The sequence below is a fragment of the Vigna unguiculata genome, chromosome 3 (genome assembly GCF_004118075.2).
Source record: "Vigna unguiculata cultivar IT97K-499-35 chromosome 3, ASM411807v1, whole genome shotgun sequence".
Taxonomy (NCBI): Eukaryota; Viridiplantae; Streptophyta; class Magnoliopsida; order Fabales; family Fabaceae; genus Vigna; species Vigna unguiculata.
This window is the reverse complement of record NC_040281.1, coordinates 42,673,570-42,696,894: the sequence shown is the minus strand read 5'-3', so window position 1 is coordinate 42,696,894 and position 23,325 is coordinate 42,673,570. Positions and strand designations below refer to the sequence as shown.

General features: G+C 30.4%; 1 protein-coding gene across 2 annotated transcripts; it reads right to left on the bottom strand.

The window, feature by feature from the left end:
* Window positions 1–6,805: 6,805 nt before the first annotated feature.
* Window positions 6,806–19,535, bottom strand: LOC114178649 (nucleolin-like). 2 transcript variants are annotated; one of them, XM_028064668.1, is made up of 11 exons: window positions 19,254–19,534; window positions 17,680–18,992; window positions 17,500–17,589; window positions 16,955–17,419; window positions 9,605–9,719; window positions 9,346–9,525; window positions 9,001–9,242; window positions 8,789–8,879; window positions 8,640–8,692; window positions 8,470–8,554; window positions 6,806–8,383 (listed from the first exon to the last, which is right to left on the bottom strand). In XM_028064668.1, the coding sequence occupies exons 1-10, from the start codon at window positions 19,417–19,419 to the stop codon at window positions 8,486–8,488; spliced, it is 2,784 nt and encodes a 927-aa protein (XP_027920469.1). In that variant the 5' UTR covers window positions 19,420–19,534; the 3' UTR covers window positions 6,806–8,383; window positions 8,470–8,485. The 2 variants fall into 2 exon arrangements, with proteins under 2 accessions (XP_027920469.1, XP_027920470.1); XM_028064669.1 differs by lacking the exon at window positions 9,346–9,525 and having other exon boundaries at window positions 8,047–8,383; window positions 19,254–19,535.
* Between the last annotated feature and the right edge of the window lie 3,790 nt (window positions 19,536–23,325).

Sequence of the window (23,325 nt, the reverse complement as noted above, 5' to 3'; positions counted from 1 at the left end):
TCTTATGGGTGAAAGAAAAAAAAAGTGAATATATTGCTTGGAACATTAGGCTATAATAAAATATTAAATTACACTTAACTTTGCATACTCTACTTCTTTTTTGTTAAGCACATTTTGAGCCAACATTTATTACTCATTCGGACACTCGCCTTGGATATGATAGCAACAGTTGTATTGAGCACTTACCGCAAAGGCAGAAGTTATATAATTTTATACAATTTTTTTCGCTTAAGATCGTAACAATCAAACTGTCATGATGATTTGATTATGACTTGGTACATCATAGAAAAATCGATACACTCTACAACAATTTAATTATTGTTGGATTTAAGGATGTCAAAAAAACTCATACGTGCAGGTATCCGCGATAAAACTCGCAACGAGTAGGAAATATATATTGAAAATGGATACCTATGGATAACGGGTACGGATATTTTTTTATACTCTCCTGTTAACAGGGCGGGTACGAGTATCATAATATCCGTACCATTGGATACCCGTACCCACTATACTCTAATTTAAATTAAGAAAAATTATTAAAACATTAACACATCGATTTTGAATGAGTTATTTTTTATCAATTGATTTAAAAAAACCTTCATTTATTTATAAATTGTCATTCAACACTATTTAAATGGGTTTGTTTCACTTTGTTTGAAATTTATAAAGGTTATGCATTGTATTTTTTATTTGAATTTATGGTTAATTGTTTTTATTAAATATTAAAATTTTCTTTTGTAAATACCTACAGGTACTTGTGAATATCCATGGATATTAAAAAAATATGTGGATACCCGCATAACAAATACTCACACGGATATAGGACAAATATTTATCCAACGGGTAAGGTACGGGGAGCTACTACTGGTACCCTACCCATCCCGTTAACATCTACTTGGGTCACATAATAGAAATTTAGAAATATTTAAAGTGAAATTATCACAATTTTAAAAATGCTAAATTATCTACATTTTTTAACACATTGCTTAAAATAAATAGACAACATTTTTCTTATGCTCTCTAGATTTGAGGCAAATAAAACTTACTGTATCACCAATAATAAAATAATTATGCTTATTCCTATTTTCAAAAACTATTCTTACCATTTTTTATTTTTTTATTTTCTAACAAAATACCTCTCCAAACCAGGAAACAAAAGGACACAAAAACTTAAATTTCTTCTTCGTATTCGTAGTTATTTTAATATTTAAATAATATTATTTCCAACACATTTTTGGACACTTAACTTTTTTTCAGAACATTTTATTTAATGAAGTTGAAAAAAATTATTTCTTCAGTAATAATCTTATTTTATATATTTAATCTTATTTTCTATAATTTTTGGTAATTTAAAGAATGATAAATAGAACGGAGATGTCAAGACATATTATGAAGCACATTTGCCTCCGAAAAGACAAATGTTTTTGTTTCTAGAAAGATAACTTACAAGTTAATTTTTGCATAAGAATCTCAATTCTTTCTTAGATTGGCCTAATTAGTAATCACAAGTACATGAAACACCGGTAGGTTTACAATTTCACTAGTGCAAATATCATATTTAATTACGTTCTATAGACTATGATTTTAAGAAAAAGTAGTCTATAAACGCAGTAGTATATTTACAATGACAAGGTATAAGTTATGATTCTATGTAAATTTTATTCAAAAATCAATTTCTATAAAATTTTCAAAATCATTACTAATGGTGAAAATTGAATTTATGTTGCTTGTTTATGATTCAAAATCATTAATATAGTTATATATTGTACTGTATGACCTATCAACATTCCTAGTCAGACCCTCGGTTAGGCGATCCAAGGATAAGCGGCCGGGCGGCCACCCGCTACAGGCAGATAATCTCGTGGGTTGTTGATGTGACAATTTCTTCGGAGTGATTTTAGGGAGCTCACAACCTAAGCGGCTATGTTCCGCCCGTGACAGTGAAATTTTGTCGTCATAACATAAATAGGTGGCCTTCAACAACACGCACAGATTCATCGGTCGGGCAGATGCATTAGAACCAAATTTGTAAATTAAAGTAAAACAAGTTAGTAATCAAGTTTAAAAAGCAATTGGACCATGATTAAGAAAATTCTAATTACATGCCCATGTTAAAGACTGTAAATAGGAGTCTAAGGTAACTTGGTGATAACTTTTACTTCGCATTTATTACAACATTAATTACATTCATCCAAACAGACTTGAATTGACTTAAGCATCAAAGTCTTATAGACAGGTACCCGATCGTCTGGACAACCGAAAGAGAGAAAAAGAAAGAAAGGAGATCGAATGTGAGAAACTACAACGAGGAAAGGATAAAGACAAATTGAGTATTTTTAGATAGTTGCTAGGTCCCTATATTCGAGACATATATACCATCGCATTGTTCCATTTTCCATCCCCATATATGTTATATGGTTTTCAAGGTTAGCACATTCTTTGTTGTGGGTTCTCATAAAAACATTTCATCTACAAACTGTAACAAGAGATATTGATGATTTCACTTCCTATTTTGAAGAAAGAAAATATATTAAAGTTGTATCTTGCTTCATGAGTTTATATAAACTTTTTTGCCACCATCAAAAAAGAAAGTTAGTGATCATGTTAGAAATTCAAGGAAGCAATATATAAGTAAAAGAACTCATAAGTATATTGCATTAAGATTTTGGATTGAATATGATGTCATGATCTCTTATATGATTTACAATTCAAAAGTGTTGAATTTATAAGATTTACAATTCAAAAGTGTTGAATTTTTTTAACGTATTCTTTGATAGTATTAGAGTTTAAGGTTGATTAAAAAATAATTCAAAAAATATATAATATAAAGTTGATAAAAATCTTAAAATTTGAAAATTTTTATATCAAAAGTTTTTGTCTCCCTTTCACTTGACAGAGATGTTTCATAACAGATTCTCACTCAAGAAAGCAATTGTTTAAAGAATTTCAATTTTTTACAAATTGATGCTCTAATCCACCGAACTCATATCTCACCAAACCTTCATTAAATCATATAAAAGAAGAAACTCCATTAAACTAAACTAAGCTGTAAGCTTCTTTGAAATCAAATTAAGAAGAAAATATGATATTTTATTACCTTTTGATTATGTGCTGCCTCAGTACCTAATCTAACTTATTTCCCTTCCAAGGAAAGCAAATTGACTCTCATCACTTCTTAAAATAGGCGTCGGTCGGTAATAGTATAAAAGAGGAATTTGTACCTTCGTGTACTGTGGCATGTTTGTAGAATTCCTCAACCATTCTTAAAATATGTAATGACTTTAATAGCTAGAAGAATTTAATGAAGTGAAAGGTATAGTGATTAGGCTATGGGTCTTCATTTCTGTCACAATCTCATATAACATATGCCTCCCAAAGCACATATTTAGTACAATTAATAGCTAATTAGTAGGTAATATTTAAGTGGTTTTTTTTAGAGCAATATTTTAGTTGTTTACAATTACAGAAGAAATCCTTTCACATATACAAGTCATGTTTACACACAAATTCTTGTGATTTGTGTCAAGTACCTCTTCCATTCCTATTTGATCTTATACACTATTTTATTATTAATTTTATTATTTTATTTACATGGTCATATTTCAACAATGTTAACATCAATCTAACTAAACTAAATGAATTACATTAAATAATCATATCAATCTTTTAATACGAAAGAAATCTATAATATTAGTAAAAGATAATATTGTGTCAATAAAGTCTGGTATTTATTTAAGTTAATGATGTCCTAATTAGGAAAGTAAAAAATAAAATTATTTGTCGATATTAGCAGATAAAACCCACAATGGGTAAGGAATTGATATTATATATAGATATCTGTGAGTAACAGGTACGAGAACTTTTTATATCCGCATATTAATGGGATGGGTACAGATATCATAATATTTAATTTTACGAAATTTTAAATATATATATATATATATATATATATATATATATATATATATATATATATATATATATATATATATATATATATATATATATATATGAGTGTGTGTAAAGAAGATTGTGGCCTAATTTTTTTTAAGTTGTGTATTGTCTCGTCTTCATTCTTCATTCTTCGAGTTTCAAATATTCTTTCACTATGTTCTTCTAGGTACAACCCTTAACAACCTTTTCTTTTATTTTTTAGGAATCAATCAAACATGTGAACTTGTTGATCCAGAAACTAATTAAAGAACTTTTTCTGTGTTGAACGTTATTTAATATTTACTTTATAATTTTATTTGAACTTGTAAGATTTTGAACATTTAGGCAATATTTTTGGGGTGCCAAAATTTTGGTTGAATTACTCTTTGGTCCATTTTTTTGTCTAAAAATATTATGTTTCCTCTAGTGTTTTTTAGTTTCAATTTGGTTTCGATTTTATAAAGATTAATGCAATTTTATCTTTTTCGTTAAATTTTTTGAAATAGAGCAAAACATTTTCATCAAAATTGACACTAGGATTATATCAATTACACAAACAAAGCAAACCACCCTTATTCACAACTTTAATTTTGATGAAAAAATTCTTGATTTTATTCAATAAATTTAACGAAAAAATGACAAAATTACATTATTTTTGAAAGAAATTGGACCAAATGACAAAATTACATTATTTAACGAAAAGTCGGACCAAATTGAAATTAAAAGAAATTAGAGGACCAACTTAATATTTTGAACGAAAAAAGAAACCAAAAGAATAATCCTAAAATTTTTATATAAACTAGTCATTGTATTTTTTTATGAGAATAAAAAATAATAAAATTATAATTATTGTTATTATTATAATTATAAAATTAGATATAAATATTTTTTATAATTTAGTATAATTAATTTTGATTTATAATGATTAAATTTTAAAAAATAAAAAATGATTAAATTAAACAAATAACCATTTAAAAGATAATATTAATAAAATAATTATTTTTATTTAAAAAAATTTAAAAGATAAAATTGAAAAATAAATGTGAAAAAAAAACTTTTACTTTTATACAAATATAAATGTGTAAAAATTTATTAGAATATCAAATATATAAAATATATTAAAAATATTAAATTTGAAAAAAATCATTTAAAATCATATATTAAATTATATAAATGTAAAAAAAAAAATTGTCCACTGAATTTGAATTTATTTGAATTATGTTTAAAACTTATGATAATGATGAATTGTATTTTATTTGAATTTATAGTTTAAATATTTTATAAAATATGCTTAGATTTTTTTTTTTGTAAATATTTATAGGATGCGAATATCTGCAAAAATTAAAAATATATATATGGATATCCACATAACGGATATCCACATAACGGATATCTGCACAAATATAAAGACAGGTACGGGACATATATTTATACCGCTGGTATGAGAGAATTACTATATGTATTCTACCCGTCTCGTTGACATTTTTAGTCAAAAGACAAAATATTTTAAAGATATATTGTTAGTATTTTAAAGAAAAATAAATGTATTTTTAAATTTCAAAATCAGTGTCCATATGATATTTTAAATGCATAGCATAAGAAAAATAATAAAAAATTCAACAGAAAATTCAAATTCAAAAGGAAATATAGATTTGAAAGAAAAAGGAATATAAAAAATCTTAAATTCTTAAATTTTAAGTGAAATTTCAATTTTTTAATTTTAAGAAATTAAATTATTCTCATATGTTTTTCTATCATTTTAACTTCTTTTAAACTTTTCTCTTCAAACATGTTCTTTTAAGTTTTTTTATAAAAATAAATAAATCTATAATTTTAATCTTAAATTCTTACACTTTTAAGTGAAATTTTAATATTTTTAATTTTAAGAAATTAAATTATTCTCATTTGGTTTTCTATCATTTTAACTTCTTTTAAATTTTTCTCTTCAAACATATTCTTTTAAGTGTTTTTATAAAAAAAAAAAAAAACTCTATAATCAATCAAACAGTTATCTGACAAATAAAAATTATTTTCAATTGATGATATTTTATGAAAAAAACTTGTCAGTCTAACAAAAAAAAATCTTGAAATTAAAATATAGACTTCAATGTGCAAGTACTTTTTCCGTGATGGTTTCACAACAAAATTTTAAAGTGGTTCTTTTCACTTTTTATCTTTAACGTTCTTTGTAAAACTATTTAATTGTTAGATTCCTAATGACATGGACCTTAAAAAAACTATCTTCTAATGTTCTTTCGAAATAATTATTATTTATTTGCACTTTTAATCTTTCGTAGTTTAAATAATAATTACAAGTTCATACTGGATATAGGACTATATTAAATATTTAGAAACAATACTCAAAATAGAAGTACAAGTCTCGAAGAGGATAACTTCTTATAGAAAATATAATTCAATATAATATTTTTCTCTATACTATATTTATCCTAATTTTATCACATTACATCAAGTCAGAATCAACTTCATAATTTTATTTTTTTCATTTTGTTATCTATTTTATAAAAATGGGTAATTCTTTCTTTTGTGGAAGATGGTTTCCACGTTCTTACTCTTCCAAAAAATTATCCTTAAAAGACATCTTGATATGATCTTATCCATACTGAAATTTTCGTCAAAATAATTTCAATTGAATCTTATGTCGGAATGTAAAAGAGCCTTTCGTACGTACTTTTCCGAGGAAAACCATTACAGAAACAAGACAGATTTAAATAAGGAATTAAAGAAGTTTCAGATTGCATGTACTTTCTTTCTATGTCAATTATTTGTATTCGGTAAAAAATAACATTTTTATCACTTTATTTATTTGCAAGTATTAATTAAGTTGAACAGGAGAAAAAGAAAGAGTCTTTTGTTCAACTAAAAGACTGAACTTTTCCTGACCCTTTTATACATAATGTCAAACCAAGAAAATAACACAATGAGGGAAGCATACCAACGTGTTTCCTATATTCAATTCAAGAGACATTATAACAGCATAACAACGTACATAATTGCCCCGTCTGTACCGTAGCTTCTATATAAGAGACTATGACCAAAAAACTGGAGTTAAAAGAAAACAACACTACTCACACTTCCAGAATAAGACAGCAGAAATGTAATGTCACAAACATTAAACACCCAAAGAAAACCCTAGTAAAAAATTGAATGCATGACAACCAAATCTTCTTAGCATTCTACTTATTTTCAATCCAAGTCTAGATCTTAAGCAGTTAACCATGACAAATTGCATCTTTAACTGCTTTAGGCGAGTTTTGTGATTTTTAAACAAATTAGTAGAGCTCAGAATAAATCGTATTACACCTCAAACTTTCAGATATTTCATAACTTCACCATTCAATATTCAAGAGACAGGGACTGGTCCATGCTACATACCATTCCTATCACTATGAACCCACCACCTATTCACTACAATAAAAGTTCTAAAAATCCACAGAAAGAGAACATTTTTCCAAAGTTCCATATGATTGGTGCTTCACAATTCGTTTCAAAAAACGTCCACTTATTCACACTACAATAAAAAATCTTAAAAAACTGTAGCAAGATAAGCAACCTAATAATCTCACTACAAAAATGTTCCATTGGATTGATGATTCACAACATGTTTCAGCAATTACTTAGTATGGAGATCTCCTCAAGGAAACCCAAATTAGTAATAACTTAGCGTCACAAGGAACCAAACCAATAATATATATCATTTACTCCATAACCGTAGCATTATCCATGAACACCATGCCAAATGAAAGTCAGCCTTTCACTGTATTTAGTCCCTAGTCTAGTCTTCCAGTAAATTCAGTAAGCATAAACTTCACCATAAAAAGGCTGCTTATGTATGGATATCAATAAATACTTGAAGGATCCCAGCCAATCAAAAGAACTCCAAAATAGGGTAAAGCTTTCAGTTCAGATCACTATTGGCTCCTAATAATGAAAGTGAACTGTAGCAAACTCTCCAAAGGCATCCATTAGAACCACAAGAGCCTCAATATGCATATTCAAATACCAAACCTTGTCTATCACTTGATAAAAAGATAAATCCATCATGGCTAAATTTCTTTGCTTCCAATAGTCCTTTAAACTTTCCGATCATCAAAGTTATATTAGACGAGTCAGATTTATATTGTTCATTCAACAAAGCATCCTCAAATACAAGTCCCTGATCTCATCATACCTAAGTTGTTCAAGAAAAACTAGCCCATTCCATATAATCTTATTAATACCTTACTCCAGGACCTGAAAGACAACCTACCCGAAAATCATTAAACAATTTAGTCTATACCACCTATGACCAAATAGATATAGATATATAAAGAAACAAACCAGGTGGCAAAGGAGTAAGAGAAGACTGTAAACTAAATATGCAACTTCAGAATTGCATGCTCAAGTAGCAAGCTTATATTTGAAGATGTTTGTCCCACAGTTCCAGATGCACCTAAACAAGAATAAAGATCCACGAAGTATTAGAAGAGAATTCACTGCAACAAATTGGAATGTAAAATTCTAGAAAATAATCCTTACCAAATGATTCATCACATCAATAATAGTATCCATGTCCATGTGAGCCATCACCCCCATAATAAGATGAATATGAACCTCTACCGTACTGTAACATGAAAAGAAAAATTTGTAACTAATATTACAATTAAATTATATGAACAATAAAAATAGGTTAGATAATGTTAACTAACATCGGAAGCATAGTAGTCAGGCGGGTACTGTCTGCTGCCAGACCCAAAAGAATCTACAAAAAGCAATTTAAAAAGAAAAAGGTTGTCAAGAATATAATCCACGGTATCGAGAAATGGATTAAGTATAAAAAGGGAGCAAAGGTATCGACCATGGTGATGAGTTCCATGAAATATAGGAGGATCTGCATAATCCAAACGGGGACGAAGTCTATTGGGGCCCATGTAATCAGGTTCAGGGTCCTTGAACACGAATACAATCGATTCAAATTAATTAGTATCTTCCAGTTGTGAATAGAATTAACAAAAAAAATAGTAAATACAACCACATTAATAAGCAAAATCAAAAAAATAAAAATCTTACAGTCATATAAAACGGACGTTTCATTCCATGTATATTGTCATCGTATAGATATGGATCATCAAAATGTCTTCCCATAAAAGGCATGTCAAATTGTCCACCAGGGGAGTAGGTCCTCCTTGGAGGAACAGGCTCACTAGAACCTCCATCAGGCATACCATACCATGCTCTGTATTGATAAGGTCTAGACGGTCCAGCAAATGAAGCACCTCGGCTACCAGCATAATGTCCACCCCTCACAGCTCCTGATTTACAACGTAATAAAATATTAATATCACTCAAAACTTCACGCCAAAACATGAAAAAATAAACCTGAACTAAATTTATAGCACGATCTCTACAAATAACCTTGTGGACCAAATTGCCTTTGACGGAAATCTGGATGTATATTAAAATCAAGGTCATCCCGAAAACCCATTCTTCCAATTTGACTGTTTCCACCGTGATAGAAACTCCTATCCCTGTTGAAATTTCCCCTGTTGTTGAAGGGCTGTCTTCCTCGCCCAAACCCCCTCCCTCTAGTAGGGACTGCGATTAGATAATTTTAATACTGGATTCAACAAGATAATTTAGGTTCTAAGTTAATTGTCAGAAAAACCAAGATTACCTGGTCTTGAAAAGGCTGCACTCCTAGCATGACCAATTCGGAACCCACCACACATACCACCTTTGACAGCCTGTGTTTTAGGCAGAGGGTTTGAAAGTCTAGCTCTCACTTTTATCTGAAAAGCATTGAAAAATTGAGTATTTATTACCAGATGCAAAATCAAGTCAACATAAAAAGAAAAATAAAATACAAGGATGTTAAATGGGTGTAGAGCAGAAATTAAGCCCGTAATAATATGATATTGATACATTCATGAAGATTAATCTGAGAGTCAGCAAGGGCGAAGAGGGAGTGAAGGAGATCAATGAACATTGACATCAAACTCTCAAATTAACTTACAGAATCATATAACTTCACAATTCTAGGTTGTAAAATGGGTTTAACTTGCTCTTAAACTTATTAATCTTTTCCTGGTAGATGAGTAGACTTAGTCCGACTAGCTCAAACTCACATAATTGCAAGTACAGCACAAGAGTCAACAAATCTATTTTTTATCATTAATATCTGCCCTAAATTTCCTAGATTAGAAGTGATTTTAGTTGTACTTTGCCTTTCACTGCACAATTCTACATCAACAGAAAACACAGTTGAAATCTTCATATGGCCTCACTGACCCAGTTTGTAACTCGTGACCTAGAAAGCTTGTTGCCCAAACAAATGTGTTAGAAACCAAGCTACACATTTGTAACCATCAATTCAACAAGAAGTCTCTCACAAAATTAGCGATTTATCCTGTAAATCATGGCCAAACAATTTGTCTATGCAGATTTTTAGATGACAATAAAAATGGTTTTCAATACCTGTTCCATTATCAATCTACAAAACCGTTGTTATAACACTTAAAATATCTGTATGCAGATCATTTTATGTATTTGGTTCAGTGCTTTAAATGCTAAAATTTGAGCAAGGTATCGGTATGTTTGAAAATAAAAATAGAAAACTTGTGAATAAAACACATTAAAGTTTTTGGAGTGTTTTACTAAAGGCTCAGAACAAAGAATGAAAAATGTAAGATTTATTTCCTTTCTAAAAGCCGAGAAAGGAAAACAAGTATATATTAAGGTTTATTAAAGATGTAGAAGGGAAATTTGTGACTCCAAATATGAGAGATGGGGGAGTTATTTTTATATAGGAGGCACCAACTCCAACACAAAAATGACAGATACCAGAGTATAGCTAATGTCCAAAATAAAGGATATGGTGATATGCAGTGTGTGTGCGCACATGCATGTATACATAAATTGACAAAAATAGCAATTAATAATTAAGATTTATATAACTCACAATGTAAAAACAAATCTGCTAGTTTCCCTATAATAAGGACCCTCAAAATAGAATTCTAATTAAGAAACATATATCTGAATAGAGAAAGGAAACAAGGATAAATCTTGCATTATTTAGAATAAAAGTTATTTTCTTTTAATTTCTTCTTTTTTATGAAAAAAGTGTCTAGGATAGTCAAAAATAGGTGTCAGGAGTTTTAGGCACGAGACAAATGCATATCCGATAAGTGTGTGTCCAAAAAAGTATCAAACACAACAACTTTCGGCACACTACTGTAGAATTCGGATACGAGAGAGATAAAAGTAAAAGAAAAGAAAAAAAAAACTTAAGATGAGGACAATGGTAAAACTTTGCATTCGAAACAATGGCACCTTTATTGAAGTTTTGGAAATGTAAAGGAGAACAAGATATCATTTAGCTCACAAACCTATTTAAGAGACTTGAGAGTGAAAATAGAAAGAATGCTTAAGAGATAAATCATGCCTTAGTTAATTATATTTATGAGGATCCTTGCATTAGAGACAGTCAAAAAAGATACGAGCAACCTAACATGGGTGACAGGTAGGTAAAACGAAAGAGATAAATTAACCTATTCTAACAAGCTAACCATTCAAATAAATTAAATAGTTACGAAACTTTGAAACTTCACCTCAAGCTAGAGCGTACAAATTGTACGTATCAAGCTTATAACATATAAATAGAAATTACATGCAAATTGTATGTATCAAGCTAATAGTTGAGTTGACAAATTACACGCAAATTTTCTTGGACGACTTTTTTTAACAAAATGAAATGACTATCAATTTCTGTGTTTGGTTATTTCATGAAATATAGGATCAGAAGCAATGTGAATGGCTGCCCGGTTATCACAATACATGCTTATTTGTTGAATTTCATAAAATCTTAGCTCCTAAAGGAACTGTTTTATCCCCACGAGTTCATAAATGAGTGACGTCATCACTCTAACTCAACTTTGGCACTCCAATGAGTAACAACATTTTGTTTCTTGCTTTTTCAAGAAAAAATATTTCCTCCAATGGAAACACAAAATCTAGCAGAGGAACACCTATCTATAGGAGTTCCTCCCCAATCAACATCACAATACTCAATCATTTGGGTATCTCCCATATCTTCATATAGCAATCCTTGTTCAGGAGCCTTTGTAAGGTATCTAGGGATGTGAATACCCTCACTCCAATGATCAAGACGAGAAGCCTAAATAAACTGACAAACCACTCCAACTACAAAAGACAAGTAACATCTTATAATAGTGAACGGGACAAATAAGACTTGTTATGTCAAACTAACATCTTAAAGTGAAGGAAGTGATAGAAAGGAATTTCCTTTAAAAAGGTAACACTTGTAGAGATGCGATGATTTTTAGTTTCTGGAGAATAACATAAAGAATAGTCTAAGAAAACACATTTGATAACTCTTGCAAAGTTTGTCCAAACCCCACATCTTGAACAACACACACACACACAAAGACATAGGAGAAGCATGAAATAAAGGTTCATCAAGAAATAGGATAGTATAGGTACATGGATTGTCAAGAAAGGAAGAGGGCATTCTATTTATGAGGAAGCGAGTAATAAGTAAGAATAGCATCACCTCAATGATAAACTGGTATATTAGGACCAATCAACAAGGTACAAGCAATTTCAACTAAGTGTCTAGTTTTTCTTTGTTATACCATTTTGCTAAGGTGTATCAAGTGGACTGATGTAAAATATCATTTGAACTTAAAAGAGTACAGAAGTCAAAAGAAAAGTATTCTTTAGCATTATGACCGCTCAATTTTGATAAGTTGGCCAAACTGGATCTTTATTGCATCAAGGAAAGATACCAAAGACAATAGTTTAGATTGATCTTTCATTAAATAAACCCAAGTATAGCTAAAATTTTCATTGATAAATGTAACAAAATATTGAAACCAAAAATCATACTCGACTTGAAGCGCAAATTGCAGAATGAATAGTAGAAAAGACAAGGTTACATGTTTTAGGTATTATTGGAAACGAAGATTTAACACATTTTTCTAATTGACACGATTCCCTCTTTGACTTTAACTTTGCTAAGGTTAGGAACCATTTTCTTCAATTTTGATAAGTATGGATAACCCAAGCAATCATGCAAAAGTTTAGATGGGGATACAAAACATAACATAGGGGATCTAGTGCAAAAGAGTTAGAGTTCTATAGATTCATATCCTTCGCCAATTAGCCAACTCGTACTACACTAAAATGGAAGAAACCGAGTATTACTAAAAATATTATCAAAGGCACCTAAATCAACTATCCATGGACTTTGACTTTTCACGATTTGAGAAATGGAAGTTGTTGATAGATCAGACTAGAGTGGAAAATTGTGTTTGGCTGCTAGATTTTAACCTTAACTATTCATGTTACTCTTCATTAGAAAACTTGGATTCAATTTACTCATATTTGAGACATCGGTTGTCTTGTCAAGGAAGCCATGTAAAGAGAAATAGTTTTCTTAAGTACGGCCCATTCCCTTACTATAACATACATGACCACTTTGTCCTCCTCTATTTCCACAGTTCCCCTTCTACAAGTAGACACCATGGCAAATGATTCATCAAAATCATGAAGATTTTTGCCGACAAGAGTAGTCAAGTTTATCAAATTCCAAAGTCTACCTGGACTCACGGGAGCTATGTAGACCCTTAAGAGTCTAAGTTATATGAAAAAAATAGATATAATACATACCAATTCAACATTCCACACCATAACTAATAAAAAATAAAAGACAAAACTTCCATAACTGAGTTTAGTAATGCACATGACTATTGTATAAGTTCAAACTACACCAAAAAGATAAGTCCATACAATTCCAAAAAATAAGTTCTTAAGGTGATAACAATTCAATAACTAAATAGAAAAATGTCTTCTAGGTCTACGAAGTGAGGATTCACATCAAAAGAAGTTGAACTAGATCCACTTTTGGACATTTTAAAATCCTGAACAACTAACCATGAAATAGAAAGAAAAAGAAAAGTTTAAAAATAAAACAAAACTAAATACTAACTGAACAAATAAAAAAAAATCTTGCGAAGAGGAACAAAACAAGACAATACTGTTAAACTGAACAACAAAACAAAAATGAACAAATTCTGCAACTAGAGGAGGAACTTAACACTTCAGAAACGAAACACAGCAAACAGAGAAGAGGAGAGGCACAATCGGAGAAGAGCTACGATAAAAAAAAAGATGCACGATGTTCTAAGAAGATGATGGTCTAAGAAGATGCAGCACGGTGGCTAAGCCGACATGACATGGTGTTCTAAGATGTGTGACACGGGAAAAGATGCACGACTTATGGGAGAAAGAGTGTGAACACAAGAGTTGAAGATCGAAATGTGCCTTCATATTTTGAAACACTGCATTCCAAATGCAACATATGGCCAAACGACATGATCCATTCACGTGACTGGAACTTGTAAGCCTACTCTAAGTTGATCAAGTCTGATCCGAGTTTAATCTAAGTCTAAAAAACAGGTTTGCATGCAAGTCAACTCAGAGCAGGCGAATAAACTCTTAAATTCATGAGTTTATGGATTGTCCCTAGAGTTCGATAACCATGAGTAGGAACACAAAACAATCATGTTGTTTGGTTAAGCAACTAAGATTTGGTCTTGAACATAATCAAAATATGGGTTCATGTCAAGAATGATCATGATGATATAAAACTTTTCCAGCTTCTTAATATCTTCTAAAGAATCAAACTTATGAGAACAACTTCAACTCCTTAACAACTAATTGGACAATAGCAATAAAGGAAGTCATGTCGTGATTTTGTTTAAGAGATACCAATTTATGACCAAAATCATATAGGCATTAAATACCATTTGCAAAAAATACTTTTAGCCTTCTTCCAAAAGGAGTTACTAGCTTTGAATGCTTTAAGAGTTTCCAATATATTGGGTTCCATAGATTGTCATAAACAGAGCAAAAAGCTGAAAATCTATCTTATTCCCCTGGCCAACCTTGTCTAGTTAGTAGTATTTTACAATCATCTTCTTCCATGTGATCATAGAAACCGTGGCCAAAAACCAAAGTTCAACAAATGCAAGCCTAGATAGATGATTTTCGCCATTAAGCTTTCCTAAAGTAATTGTGGGGAACCCATACAAGGAGTGGATAGGTACAGATTCCATTTTATACCAGAGAAAGAGAAGACAAGGATTAAAAAATAAACATTCAACGTGTTCAAGAGGACCTAAACACCAACCGAGAGTGAAAGGAGATAACGGCGGTTGGAATAGGGACTAAAGAGGTCAGTGAAGGCAACAATGGTGGCACACTGTCATTCCCAAAAGGCAGCATGTGAATAGCATGCACCTAGGTAAGTCGTTCAAAGGGAATGCATGTGGTGGCACGTGAGGAGGAATTGTCCTTCAAGTTAGTTGGGTTCTGTATCACATAAAGAGATTGTCCAAATTTGATGCTTGTTGGAGAGAACTACAGCAGCCCGCAATAGCGGCAGACAGCACGTAGACATAGGGCTTTGTGTTGCTTGACGAGACAAACATGACCTGGTCTCTGTCAGAGCAGTAAGAGAGGGTAACCATGACAGACTCATTAGACACTGACAAACATTTCAGGATTGACCTACTCTGATACCAATTTGAGAGTTAAAATAGAATGAATGCCTAAAAGAATCATCTAAGGTTATTCATATATTTATAAGGATACTTACATCAGAGATATTCAATAAAGATATGAGCAACTGAAACATGCGACAGATAGATTATACAAAAACGACAAGTTAACCTATTCTAACAAGCTAACTCATTCAAAAAGTTAAACAATTCTAACAAAAAGATTTTGAGATCTAAGAATATGCAAGATGAACGCATTGATTCTAAATATTTCAAAAGAAGCAAGATTGCCATACTCGAGTTTACAAAAATTTGCACTGAAAATTAAACCTTGAAATATCTTGAAATATCATAAACTAGTTCTTAATTTTCATTTTTTTACTTGGAAATATCTTTCAAGCTAAATAATTAGAAAAAAACTTTTGTTTCAGCAATTTATAAGAAAGTACACAAATAAATTTAATTTACATAAAATTATTTTATTAATAAAAAAATATTAAAACCACATAATTAAAACTTTTAATTTTTAAAAATGTCAAGATATACAAATTATATATATATATATATATATACATACACACACATACAAAATATATATATATATATATAATACTAATAAAAAATGTAAATACTGGTTACAAATGAAACTTTTCTAATTCTTGTATATTGTTTAACAGTATTTTCAAAGAAATAAACAATAAAAAATTCATTATAACTGAACATTAATTAAAAAAGGTAAAGAAATTAAAAGAAATAAATAAATTAAGTTTTCAGACCATTAGGTTTTCTAAATGCCAATTTTGTATGATTTAAACTTGATACAAGTTTAAGTCGCGTCTATAAATGTTGCAAGAGTTAAGGCACATGTTTGATTCAGATTATTTCTAAGGAAATAACCCCTTATTTTTTAAAAACTGTCTAAAAAAATATTATTTCTCCAAAATAAATTGAACCAGACATGAACATAGACTCTTCACGAACACATAAATTGAAACCTAAATTATTAAAAGCCAATTTCTTCCAATACACTACTTCCTTTCTCGTGTATAAACAAAAAAACTAACTTCACACATATTAAGAAAACCAGTTAAGTACGTTAAATTTAACTAATTTTTTAATATTCTTCCTAAAATGCCTTTCCTCTAAAACAAAAAATAAATATTATGATGTTCGAACGAAAAGTCAAACATTATAAGTTAGGATATTTTAAAAATATCATTACATGAAGTAAAAGTAGTTAAAATTTGCTTTCATTTGAGAACAAGAAAAGTGTTTTCTTTTTTGCCTACAAAATAAGATGGGAGGTAGCATAGTTTAAAAATAATGCAGTTGAAGTTGATATTCCCCCCTACGTTCAAAAAACCAGCAAAAGGGAAACCACTGAAAAGAGAGAAAATTTTGTAGGCATGTAAAATCAGGGTCAAGTAACAAGCAAGAGTGAATACCTTTGATGCCGTATCACCCATTTCTGATTTATTTACACCATCAACACAAGCTACAGCAGCTTCATGGGTAAAAAAATCAACAAATCCATAATCCTTCCTCTTAGCAGTAGACATATTCCGTGCTAAGACGATTCTTACAATTTCACCATAAGATTTAAATAGCTCCCTCACATGATCTTCGTCCCAGTGTGGAGGGAGACCATTAATAAACACAGACTTCACCTGTGCCATTATCTCTGGGTCAGGTTCACGCATGGGTTCAGCAAAGGCTACCTTGGCAGTTCGTTCAGCATGGCCAAAGATAACATCAGGCTTTTGAAGCCTCTTATATGCAAGCATGGCATCTGCATGACAAGAGAACTCTACAAATGCAAAACCCCGGCTCAAGCCCTCATGTTGAACATCTGGGACAAGCGTAATGTTTTCAGCACCTTCAATGCCATAGTCCTTCAGCTTCTGTTTAATCTGCCACCCATATATTAAGATATAAGTTAACACGCCAGGGAAGTAAACACTTGCAACAGAAAAAACATGTCTAAACTTACAGCTTCTTTTGTCCAAGTATTGCAAATATTTCCCAAGAATAATGTGTCATTATCCTCACTAGGTGCAGTGCCACACCGTTTACCACGTATCTATAAACAATGGGAGGTAAAAACATAGCAGAAAAGAAAGAAAAGGTTGTAAAGTCAAAGAAATAACAATCAGGTATAACATAAACATACAACAGGGTTCTTCATTTCAGACAAAGCTTTCTTAGCATGCTCCTTATTAGCAAACTTCACAAAAGCATAGCCCTTGTTTTTATTTGTTGAAGAATTTTTATGCAACCTGACTTCAAGTATCTCCCCAATCCTCTGGAAAACCTTTCTCAGATCTTCCTCTGTAGCATCACGATCCAACCCACCAACAAAGATCTCATGCTCTTTTTTAATCTTTCGCTGATTTGCAATGGCCTCCAATTCCCTATGCTCCTCCTCCAACGCCCCAATTTCATCTAGAGGTTCTTCTGGATCTTCTTCTGGATCTTCCTCCGGATCTTCTTCAGCAAGCTCCACCTTCCCTTGTCCTCGAAGATCTATCTTTTCACCACTCATGGGTCCTTCACCACCATCTTTAATGGGATTAGCATCTTCTGTTTGCATCTGGGCTTTCACTTCTAGACCAAGCGACTTAGTGTTCTCTTCATGTCCAAAAAGGTTTGTTTCCTCTCCCTCTGCTTTCTCTGGATAATGTTCTTTCAACTTCCCTTCTTCTACTTCCTGTTCTTTCAAGTCAAACTTTACTTTATGTCCTTCTTGTTCTATCGTCTCTTCTTTAACTTTCTCTCCTTCCCATTCTATTAATTCCTCCTTACCTTTCTCTCCTTCATGTTCTTTCAACTCTTCCTTACCTTTCTCTCCATCGGGTGCTTTCAACTCTTTCTTTTCTTTCTCCCCATCCAGTTCTTTCAACTCTTCCATTCCTTTGTCTCCTTCCAGTTCTTTCAATTCTTCCTGTCCTTTGTCCCCTTCATGCACTTTCACCTCTTCCTTCCCTCCATCTCCTTCCTGTTCTTTCAACTTCTCCTTTCCTTTGCCCCTCTCTTCATCTTTGAACACTTCCTTTCCCTTCACTCCCTCCTTTTCAGCAGTACAATCTTCATTATCTGCAGATATATTGAGGTCCATAATGGGCCGCCCTAGTCGCTGAAAAGAAACAGAAACATCCTGTGAAGCAGTTACTTCAACTTCCATTATGTCACTCCCCTTTTCAACAACAGGTTCATCCACTTCCATCGACTTCTGTTCCTTATCTTCAGAAAACTCAATACCTTGATCCCCCTCTTTCTCACCCTCAATATTATCTGCATCAACAACTTCAACATCTTCCACTTTCTCTGCAGCCTCGGTTTTGTCTTCAATAAGAATTTCATCAGCTACTGCCTGACGTTGTTCTTTCAAATTCGGAGTATCAATTGCTTTAACTCTAGGTCTCCCTGGAGCCTTCATTTTCGCAGTTTTTGTACTGCTACCACTAGCTACCGGTTTCTGCTCCACTGTCATAAATTTCAACAAGCGATAAGGTTAAAAAAAATAGCACTGGAAAATAATCAACAGTTTCAAACAAGAACAACCATAAAAGAAATAAACAAATAAATAGAAATTGCAGCAAAACCATAAAAGAAAACATGAATTCCCCAATTACTTCGTCATAGTTGAAACAAACATGAAATCATGAACATAGGGGTTTCAGTGTAAGTCTTGCTTTTCTTTCCTCAGACTAAGCTTCGGAAACAGAAGAAAAAAAAAAGGCTTACCAGGAGATTGATCGGTTTTGGAATCGGGTGCGGCTGAGACCTCTTTCTTCTTTGTGCTTCTGGTTTTGGTGGCGGGTGTGCGCTTCGCCGCAGGGGATTTCCTCGGCGGTGGCGTCTTCTTAGGGGTTGCGGATTTGGAAGCAGGATCAGCATTTCGTGTTCGCATGGCCGGAATTAATCAATAATGAATCAATCGTCGTTGATCCAATGAAAGAGAACTAGACCTACGTAACCAGAACTGAAGTGAAGTCACCAGTTTCCAATGCTTCAAAATGACGAAAATTTCCTCTTATAATCTTGCTACTTAAATCTTGCTTATTGTTATAGGTCGGTCTACGTGTTATTTTATGTTTTATTTTTATTTTCCTTAACACGATGTGTGTCGATTTACTTTTACTTTACGTAGTCTTAATATTGGTATTTTTGTTCTTAATATTGGTATTTTTGTCAATTAATAGAAAAACATCTATAACAATAGCAATATATATAGAATTCTTTTTTTCATATTTCATTTTTTAATTTTACCCCTAATTATTAATATTCATAATAAAAATAATAATATTAATAATTGAAATCATAATTATTAATTTTAATATTTTTATTAATAATAAAAATAATATATAATACTAATAATAATTAAATACTTTAATTGAAATAATAATAATTGAAATAATAATAATTATAATAATAATAATATATAATAATATATAATATATAATGATATAAAAGAGATTTTCTTTGTATTTTTGTTTTTTTAATTTTACTCTTAATTATTATTTTAAAATTAATTATTTTATATAATCTATAATTATATATAAAAGGATTCCCTCTTTTGTGTTCATTTTTCATAATTTCAATTTTATCCTTTACAATGTAATTATTTGTTAAATTTTTAAAATTAGCGGTTATTTTTCCAAGTTTTTATAAAACTATTTATTTATCTCTTTCTTCTTTTCTCTTATATTCATCAATAGTTATTTTTTGATATTTTCTCCATATATTTCACTTTATTTTTTATAAATATAATTTTATTTTGTTTATTAACTTAATAGCATTACAATATCATTAATTACTAATATAATATCATGCATATTCAGAAAATGCGTACACACAGGTGTAATAACGCTTGTATTTACCCTAATAATATATAAAGAGAATTTTCTTCTTGTGTCTATATTTTGTTGTTTTAATTTTACCCTTAATCATTATTTTATAAATAGTTTATCTTTAATCATTATTTTAAAAATTTCTTTTTAGTTATTTTGTAAATATTTTATTTTTCTAATTTTACATATTTTTGTATAAATAATTTACCTTTAACCGTTATTTTAAAAATCTTTTTTACTTTTATTTAACAACTATTTTATATATTTCAAAATTAAATATTATTCATCTTAAAAGATACGAACAGACACAACAACTCGTCGCACCTGTGTTTTCACTTTTTCACTAGTAATTGTGTGACTGTATTTTTATTTGGCTTCATTTTCAATTTCAAATGTTAAAGATTGATTTTAGTGTTTATCTTAAATTGAGGCCTAATATAAGTGTTTTAAAATCTTGAGAGTGAATAGGTATGTTTGAATAGATTAAAATTATTTTTAATGGTTCTATTGTGTTTGCAATGGTTACAAATTTAGTCAATTAAAAGTACAATTTAACTAGTTAGTTAATATAATAGATTAAAACAACACTCAGTAGATAAAAATAATTTAAAGTATTAGCTTGAGTGTTTTTAACATATTGAAAGTGTTTTAAAAGGTTAAAATGTTTTAGTTTTGCACGTGAATTTGTTTCGATGGATTACATGGATTAAAGCAAATTGTAATCTCTTAAATCATAACATATGTAACTTAGTTATCACATTCAAACTAAATAAATTCAATGTTTATTTTTTTTAAGTTCGAAAACACTTTTTTAATATTGAGAGTTGTTTAGTTAACTTGTAAATATTTATTAAAGTTTTCTTTGTCTAATTAATGGTACGAAAGTATTAGATTATGAAAATAAGTTGAATGTCACCACTATTTATCTTTTATAATTCTAAACCTGTTCTTTAAAATCATATAGTTTATTGTATGTATTAGTTTGTTGTTGGTTATTGATTAGAGTGATCAAATTATTTTTGAAATAGACTTTTACAAGGTTTGTAAAAACATGAAAGAGTGGGCTTAGTTAGTTAGTTAAAGTTCAAAATAACGTGTGTGAAACAATAACGTTCTTGATATACACAGGTTGTGCAAATTTCTTGTTGCAACACGTAGGATCTTGATTTTTGGTGACTTAGTGATGGTTGATGGTTGAGTGTTATATGTGCATGCAATGCTACTATTTAAAGGTTCTTGATTATTCGTGGTTGGCTAAGGGGTATAGTTTTCCATAGTTTTATATCTCTTTGGATTGTTTGTATGAATAGGGACAATCATTTGTCTACAAATCATCTTTAAATGTGTGAGAACAAAAACGTACATTTGCTTAGATTATTAAATAATGCGTGCAATTTTTTTTCTCAACTACCTTTTCCTTACATTAAGGGAGATATGGTCTCTATGCAGATTGTTTAGGAGGTTTATCTTGTTGGTCTAGAGGATTGCAAGAATCATTTGCATGGACATAGTTTATTGACAAAAGAGGATAATCCATCACAATTTAGATATTTGTAAGAAGCTTAATGTGGCGTAAAGATATAATGGAAGGTATTTTGGCAAAGGGTTCTATGAATTTCTTTTTTCTTTGCTGAAGGATATGAAAAAGAGCTTTAGTTGTTGGCACGTGGAATTTATCCTTTGATATTCTTTGTGTTTTTGCTTAGACAAAAGACTTTGTCCCTACATTTATGAAACTCACAAAAACTCCATGTTGGGCTTATATTCATGGTCATCCTTTGGAGTTTTGGCAGTTGAAAGTGAATTTATCAATAGCTCATGAAATTGACACACTCCTATCTTTAAATGATTATTCTATGAATAAGTGTCGAGATTACTTTACTTGTGTCTTAGTTGTATTGATTTGTTATGTGATTTGTCTGATCAAATTTTGATAGAAAAATTGTCTTTTATTTTGTTCAAATTGTAAAATGATTAATTATGATTCATCTAATTGTAGACGGATACAATAAGATGCCAACATTAATTTTGGTAGGTAGAAAACAATTGCCATAAAAGTACAACAACATTATCAAACAAAGGTGGTTGGTTCACATGATCGGACTAAAAGTTCTCTAACTTGGAATTTAATGATTCCTTTGCTGGAATAGGCTATGAAGCCCACGGAGCAACCTATAGTGGAGCCTATCACTACAAGAAAATATCTCATTCACAACAAATTTTAATGACCAAAAGTTGTTAGTTACTATAGTGACCAATTTAGATATCAATTTATAAAATAAAAAATTATTGGTTACTAAATCAGTCACTATTATGAATAAAAAATTATAATTGGTCACATTAGGTGATATTATTTTTCATCTTCTCTTTGTATTTCCACTCATTGTGTATTGTAATTTGCTTGTTAGGGTGTATGTGTTGTGATTGTGTGCAACATCACCAAAAATTGCGGTTCTTAAAGATTTCTTTAAGAATTTGTTTAGATATTGGTTTTTTATGATTATTTAGGTGCACTTATAATTTTGAACCTTATTGATCTTAGTGAAACTTTCTAGCTAGGGTTGCTCGAAAGAAACTGGATGTGGATTCTTTTGAATTGAACCAATATAAAGTTTGTGTCTTACTCTCTTTCTTGCTTTAAAATTTCATATTTTATCTTCTTTGTAATTGATTTGGATATTGTTAAAGCATCTCATACAAATTTTGTCAATATATTTAAATAAAAATAACCCCTTGGTTGAAAGATAATAGTCATTACAATTTTAACAAGTTCCACTAATAAAAAAAATTGATCACAACCTCTCCATGTTATAACGAGTATGCAAACCCCTCTAGGTTACATGAGTACACAAACCTCTCCAAGTTATATGAGTACGGAAACATCTTCAAGATATCATTTCTCAATCCCCTTTGATATTGAGAACTCTTAAGAAAATAAATAATGGAAACACTCTTGTAGAGAGCAC

Coding starts and splice junctions, on each gene's coding strand:
- LOC114178649 (XM_028064668.1), bottom strand. CDS start 19,419: ATGCGAACACGAAATGCTGATCCTGCTTCCAAATCCGCAACCCCTAAG. Junction 9,526..9,604: donor TGCAGCCTTTTCAAGACCAG/GTAATCTTGGTT, acceptor ATCTAATCGCAG/TCCCTACTAGAGGGAGGGGG. Junction 8,555..8,639: donor CTGACTACTATGCTTCCGAT/GTTAGTTAACAT, acceptor TTCATGTTACAG/TACGGTAGAGGTTCATATTC.